The sequence below is a fragment of the Equus caballus genome, chromosome 3 (assembly GCF_041296265.1).
Source record: "Equus caballus isolate H_3958 breed thoroughbred chromosome 3, TB-T2T, whole genome shotgun sequence".
In the NCBI taxonomy this organism is placed as follows: domain Eukaryota; kingdom Metazoa; phylum Chordata; class Mammalia; order Perissodactyla; family Equidae; genus Equus; species Equus caballus.
In genome coordinates this window covers 22,395,580-22,402,693 of record NC_091686.1, presented here as the reverse complement: position 1 = coordinate 22,402,693, position 7,114 = coordinate 22,395,580, and the positions used below count along the sequence as shown (strand labels likewise).

The window sequence follows — 7,114 nt, the reverse complement described above, 5'->3', positions numbered from 1 at the left end:
GCCAACTTCTGGCAAATAGGCTCTAAGAAAAATCAATGCTGTCCCCTTAAAGAGAAGAGACATGCCTTCCTTGGCCCTACACCCATTAGCTGGGTGGAATGCTGACAGGGTCGGGGTCGGGGGTGAGCATCTTGGACCGTATGAATAAGGATGTGGCCCCTGGGAATGACAGAGCATCCAGGAGGAGTCATGGAGCTGCTATATCAGCTCTAGACTGCTTACCTTCAGATGATATATGAATGCGATATAAGCTTTCATCCTGATTAAACCACATTGATCTGGGTTATTCAAATTAATACCCAAGCTTACATCCTAACTAATACCCCTAGTAATGAGAGATGATGGAAAACATCACTTTTTTTTTTTTTTTTTTTTTTTAACTAATAGCTTTCTTCTTATTTGTCCCTAGGAAGAACCTTGAGTGGTATTCTCCATGTAGTGCAATCAGGTATAAGATATTTCCCCCAAACTTGAAGGATATTGGCCCCCAGAATAACCCAGTGGTACCAGGTTCCAAACCCACAGAGCTCCCAAGGGAGTTCAATTATCAGCACTGATGCTGAACTTCCCTAGAAGAGAAAGAATCCCAACTCCCATATTGCCATAAAGAGCCTTCTAAAAGAGTGCTGCCTTTAGAAGATTACAATCACTAGGCACACAGGAGTCAAAAGTCTCAGGAAATTAGTGGAATGCAATGCAATGTGTGTTTATAGTGCAGTGCTGTCCAAGGACTCGACCACAGAAGAAAATAGGGAAACCGTGGCGCTGTCCCTGGTGCTAGCTCTGTTCTCAGCCGCGTGTTTACGGAGCTCTCCAGGGTTCCGGGTCTGAACACAAAACCTGTGTTCTCCAACTTGGTGATGGTCCGCTCTGACTAAATTTTAACCTTGATCTCCAGGTACTTGTCTCATTCTTTTGAATTCAGCTGGCCAGAACCTGCCACACATTACCTAGTGCCACAGCTTCTGCTTCTCTCTGCCTATCGCCCTGCTTCAAAATCCAGAGAAATCCAGGATGAGAATTTCTTGTGAACCCGAATAGCCAAGGGAGGCTCTTCTGCGAACTTTCCTTAGACCTTAAAGATTTCTAATAATTATAACTTGAGAAATTAAAAAGATAAAGATTACATTTTCTTGTTGGTAATAATAAATTACCTCAACACAATTTAAACATAATAAAAGTCCACAATCTAAACACCATTTAAGCATAATAAAGTGTAATAGAATCGGAAACTCCCTATGTTCCAATGGCTTTGTTCAGCCACCTTAAAACCCTTTTCCTGAGTTACCTTGCATGCAGGTGACCTGAACCACAAAAACATGTTTCATCTGAACTTCACTTTAATTAGCTAGTAAATCGCTCATGTTTATCATTCAATTGTTTCTTCACATGGTCCTGAAGAAGTCGCAGAAGGTATCATAGCCATTTTATAGATGAGGAAAAACGGACCTTCCAGGTTACAGCCTTTGTAGAATGTAGGGTATAGTGGGGGAGACAAGCTTTCAGTAATCAGCACCTGAATAAATAAACCATTGTAAGCTTTTATTCTTGTGAAGATAAAGAGCACTTGAGCAGGGCAAGGTGAGTTCTGAGTTCACACAGAACCATCCACCACAGCTACAGCTGAAAAGAAGTGTCCCTAGGGATGTGACATGGGTACCAGAGGCGTCTGCTCTATTTTCCCATCAATCTGATGGGTTTCATTGTTCCCAAACTGTAAAAGAAGCATAAACAGTGCTAATCTCAGAGTTAGGAAAATCTAAATTCATACAGATAGCTGTCCACAAAAATCCTTTCCCTTTCCAAAAAGCTTTTAGACACATAGAATTAGATTGTAGTCGTGGACTGAAGCTGAGGCTGCTAGCTGCCCACGAAAACATCCATTCTCCCCCTCCTCCTCAGTAGCAGAATTCCCAGTTTATTTGATGTAGCACACTGCCACTCAGCTAAGAAACTTCCCAGTGACCTTAGCAGCCTGGTAATACAGCCACGTGACTAAGTTCTTGACAAAAGCATTTAACTGGAAATGTCCTGTGGCACTTACAGAAAGTCCTCTTAAAAGAAAGTGTGCCTTTTTTCCTGCTTCCATATTGTGGAGTGGAACAAACACTGATGGAGTGCTAGCAGCCACCTTGGACCATGAGGATTATAACCATACTGATAGCCAAGTGGCAATCTGGAAGGAGACTGGGTCACTGCTGACATTGTACAACTGCCTTGCCAGCCCTGGGCTGTCTATGTCCTAAGACTTCTTTTATGAGAGAAATGAACTTCTGTCTTGTATTAGAGTCTACTCTTTTAGCCTATTCTGTTATATACAGATTAACCCAATTAATTGTTAGTAAGCTAATAGCCACCCAAAGATATCAGGTCGTAATCCCTGGAACCTGTGAGTGCTACCTTAAGATGGGAAAGTTTCTGCAGATGTGGTTAAGGGTTTTGAGATGAGATTATCCTGGATTATCTGAGTGGATCCTAAATGTCATCACAAATGTCCTTATGCAAGAAGCAGAGGGAGATTAGACACAGAGGAGGTGATGTGAAGACAGCAGTAGAAATTGGAGTGACATGGCTACAAGCTAAGGAATGCTGGCAGCTACCAGAAGCTGGGAGAGACAAGGCAGATTCTGCCCTAGAGCCTCCTGAGGGAGTGTGGCCCTGCCCACACCTTGAACTCAGCCCAGGGAAACTGATTTCAGACTTCCAGCCTCCAGAAATGAGAGTAAATTTCTGTTGTTTTCAGCCACTAAGTTTGTGATAATTTGTCACAGAACCATAGGAAACTTATAATAACCATTAACTGATTCAAAGACAGTTACTCAGTTGGAAGGGGCTTTCTGACAGTGGCACTGGGTCAGGGACCATGGATGCCAACTACTTGATAGAGAAGTCCAGGAAAATGAAAACGATTAAACATCACTCACCTATCCCCATGTCTCAAACCAGCCAGCTCTCTGGTTCATCTACGTGATAGAAAATACCTATTTTCAGATGGTATTGAGAGGTATAGATGTTTAACAATCTCCCAACGCCGCACAGCCACTAAGGGTGGGGGGACCTAAGAACGAGGTCCTCTGCCTCCTAGGACAGACTACCTCCCTTGCAACAGCCATAAAGACAGTCTGTACTAAACACATCGTACTGTTGTATCTCAACCTGTTTTCCCTCGTGATGCCTATTCCCCATCTACCTTCCTTTCTGTGAAGTCAGGCACAGTGTCCCCTTATCTTGACTTGATCCTGATATTCTCCTCCACCCCTAAGGAGCATTATCAGTCTCTTCAAACAACCCACTCTTCTGTTACTGAGACATACTTGTCACAGACCTTACCTCTGATTTCTATAGAGCAATACTGTGATGGCTGGAACATGGGCTCTGAAACCAGGCTGCCTGTATTGAATCCCTACTCTGCTACTTCCCATGTCCTCAGGCAACCTAATTAATCCTTCCTCAACTGTAACATGGAGCTAAGTACAGCACCTGCTTCATACAGTGGTTGTATTGAGTATGTGCAGTGATTAGGAGAGCTCAGCATACGGCGAGTGTCAAAAAATACTGCTGTGACGATCATTTATTAAAAGGCAGCTGATGCAGCAACATGTGAAACTAAGTCCCTGACCTTGGTTACTCTAACCAGTTTTTCTTTTTTCCTGAATGACTTGTAGATTTTCTGCAGTCAAAATAATCCCTCTGGAAATAACTCAAATGCCCATCAACAGTAGGCAGTAAACTGTGGTATATTCATGTAACGGAATACCACGCAGCAATAATTAATCTATGCTGATGATTCCATTTACGTAAACCTGTGGTGATGGAATTTAGAATAGAGGGTACCATGAGAGAGAAGTAATGAGTGGAGTGGAGCACAGGGAGACTTACAGGATGCTGGTACATTCTATCTCCTGATCTTGGTACTGATTATAAGGCTATGTTCTTTGTAAAAATTCAAGTTGTACAACTATGACTTTGCATTTTTCTGTGTGTATATTATACTTCAATTAAAAAAGTTTACTTAAAAAGCTATCCTGACGCCAGCCCAGTGGCTGAGTGGTTAAAATTCCATGCATTCCTCTTTGGTGCCTGGGTTTGCAGGTTTGGATCCTGGGCATGGACCTACTCCACTCATCAGCCATGCTGTGGAGGCATCCCACACGCAAAGCAGAGAAGGACTGACACAGATATTAGCTCAGGACTAGTCTTCTGCAAGCAAAAAAAAAAAAAAGGAAGATTGGCAATGGATCTTAGCTCAGGGTGACTCCTACTCGCCAAAAAATGAAAAAATAAAAAGCTATCCCCCAGCTTATTATTCATTGATTGGTCCAAGCACATGATAGAACTGCTCATCCAACTAATGACAAGTAAGGAAGAGGTGGTGATGCCACCAAGGTGCTAGGTTTCAAGGAGCAGGATTTCATGGAGCAGCTAGTCTGGAATTAGGAAGGGAGCCTGCCACACTGATTGGCAGCAGAAAGGCACATGGGAGAAAAGAGGGTGCATCCATCATCCAAAGAAAAGGGCCAGCTCTTTGTTTTCCTATTGAGACATCTCAGCAGTCTCTCTTATGAGAACCAGAGCATTTCCTTAACCCACTAACCAGATCAAAGGGCTGGGGGGGTGGGGAGGACACAACACATGCTATTCTAGACATTAAATAGGCAAATGCCAAGCTATAAAAGCTACCACAGCCTGGCATTTACCAGTTTAATGCCTAGAATAGCATCCATTCCAAACGAAAACTGAGTCAACAGAAAATGAAAGCTTTAAGAGTGATGGCTTTTGGTTTCATAGGTGAGACTTCTCTTGAGAATGGATTCAATGATGCAGACATACTAACACCAACTTTTGTTCTGTCCACTGGCATTCTGATGTAGCCTGGGCTCAAGTATTACAATGGGTTTCCCATTCTCTTCACAGTCATGGGGTTTGGGGACTGCCAGGACTATAGCTAAAAACCTTCCCACACATCATACAAACAAAACATTTCTCCTTCATCAGGTCTGTTATCCCTGAAGACTTAAAATAACTGTTACACTGATAAGGTTCTGCATAAGTCAAGACTCTGTTCCAAGGAAAGAAAACCTAACTCAACTTGCTTGAGCAAAAAACCAAAACAAAAACAAAACTCGAATTTATTGGTTACTGGAATTCTAAAACCCAGATGTATTTCTAGGTTCAGATATGGTTTAATGTGGTTGTTCAAGCAGAATCTTCAAGGTTTGATTATTCTCCAACTCTGCTATCTCTTTTGCTGTGCTGACTATTCTCAGCCTCCACAAGAATCCAGGAGTTCCTATCAGCTTTAAGACCAAGGGGAAAAAAAGAGAGTATGTCTTCCTGTTAACTCTTGCCAAGTCCTGGGACTCTAAATGGACCATCTTGATTCACCTACTGACATGTGAACCAACAGCCATGGCTTGCGGGAAGGAATCTGCAGCTGAGCCAGGCCTGTGTCACACATTCCACTCCTGAGCAGAAGATGGAATCCAACAGGAAATTTAGTGTACTATCACCAGTAAAAGGGGGTAAAAAATTCTGGGAGGCCAAAACGACAAATGTCCAGCACAGGCTTCTCTCCAGGATGGACATGACCTGGCTGGGAAGAAGTCCTGAAGGCTTTTTCATACTTCACACACTCATAGGGTTTCTCTCTAGTATAGATTCTTTGATGCTGAAGAAGATTTCTTTTCCTAGTGAAGACTTTTCCACACTTACCACATATATAGGAAGACTCCTGAATATGGATTCGTAGATGCCTTTTCAATTGTTCCTTAGCACTAAAGGCTTTTCCACAACCTACACAGTCAAAGGGTTTCTCCTCGCTGTGGACTCTCTGATGCCGAGTTAATTTTGTATGAAAATTGAAGGCTTGCCCACATATTTCACAAGTATAAGGCTTTTCCCCTGTGTGAATACGCTCATGTTGGCTAAGATGGGAATTCCTTCTGAAGCTTTTGCCACACTCATTACATTCATAGGGTTTCTCTCCAGTGTGGATTTTCTGATGTCGAAGTAGTGGTGAATTACAAACAAAAGCTTTTCCACACTCGTTACACTCGTAAGGTTTCTCTCCAGTGTGGATTCTCTGATGTATCACAAATTCAGAACTACTGGTGAAACTATTTCCACACTCCGTACAGAGATAGGGTCTGTCCCCACTATGGATTCTCTGATGCCTGATGAGATTTGCATTATCATTGAAGGCTCTCCCACACTCCTCACACTGATAGGGTTTCTCTCCAGTGTGGATTCTCTGATGCCGAATTAATGAAGAATTGCCATTAAAGGCTTTTCCACACTCAATGCACTCAAAGGGTTTCTCCCCAGTGTGGATTCTCTGGTGTCTAACATAGTAAGAAAGAAAGCTGAAGCATCTCCCACACTCCTGACATCTGAAGGGTTTCCTATCACAGTGAATTCTTGAAACCTTTCCTCTAATATTTTTCACTGTGGGGATTTCCTGGTGCTTCTCCAGCTTACATGTTTCTAGGAAGCTGGTTCTCTGAAGAACACTCTTCTGCAGACCATGTGACAACATCATGTCTCTTTCTTCAGAAATTCCCTGGGTTGATGTGGACTCACTGTCAATGTTGGCCTCAGTATCTGACATAATAGAGAGAAAATACAAATGTCACCTGAGAATCATACTAGAAACAAAAGAGCACCAAAATTATAGGGCTTTTAGAGATTACTATTACAACCTCCATGTCGGCCTGCTAGCAAGACAAGGCTATTAAAATGAAAGTGCCAAACATCACAGACAGAGAATAGTTGAGGTGGAACAACGAATTAGTGTACACATCGCACATCACATTGCTTCCTAAGCTTTTCCAGACTCTATATTTGAATGACTTCTCCCCGGTATGTTCTAGTATCTTTTGACCTTACGGTATTTACAGTTCTACAAAATACCAAAGAAGGCAAGGCTTTAAGAGCAAGTAGTGACACTGGGGCTGGCAAGACTCAGAGTCTGAAAGTAAAACAGAACGTCAGAATGTAAAGGCAATGAATGAATTGTTGTTCTTTTAAAAAATTCATACCCAGCAGATGTCCCAAAGACTGGAGACACTGGGCATTAAGGACACTAGGCTGTGGCAAGACAGAAAAGAAAATCACA

General features: G+C 42.5%; 1 protein-coding gene across 14 annotated transcripts in view; it reads right to left on the bottom strand.

The window, feature by feature from the left end:
• Positions 1-5,093: 5,093 nt before the first annotated feature.
• Positions 5,094-7,114, bottom strand: part of ZNF19 (zinc finger protein 19) — a 30,078-nt gene continuing 28,057 nt past the window's right edge. For all 14 annotated transcript variants that reach the window (XM_023637284.2, XM_023637290.2, XM_023637285.2 and 11 more), the window contains one exon: positions 5,094-6,600. In XM_023637284.2, coding sequence (XP_023493052.2) covers positions 5,507-6,600 — 1,094 coding nt within the window. In that variant the 3' untranslated portion in view covers positions 5,094-5,506. The remainder of the gene's footprint in view (positions 6,601-7,114) is intronic.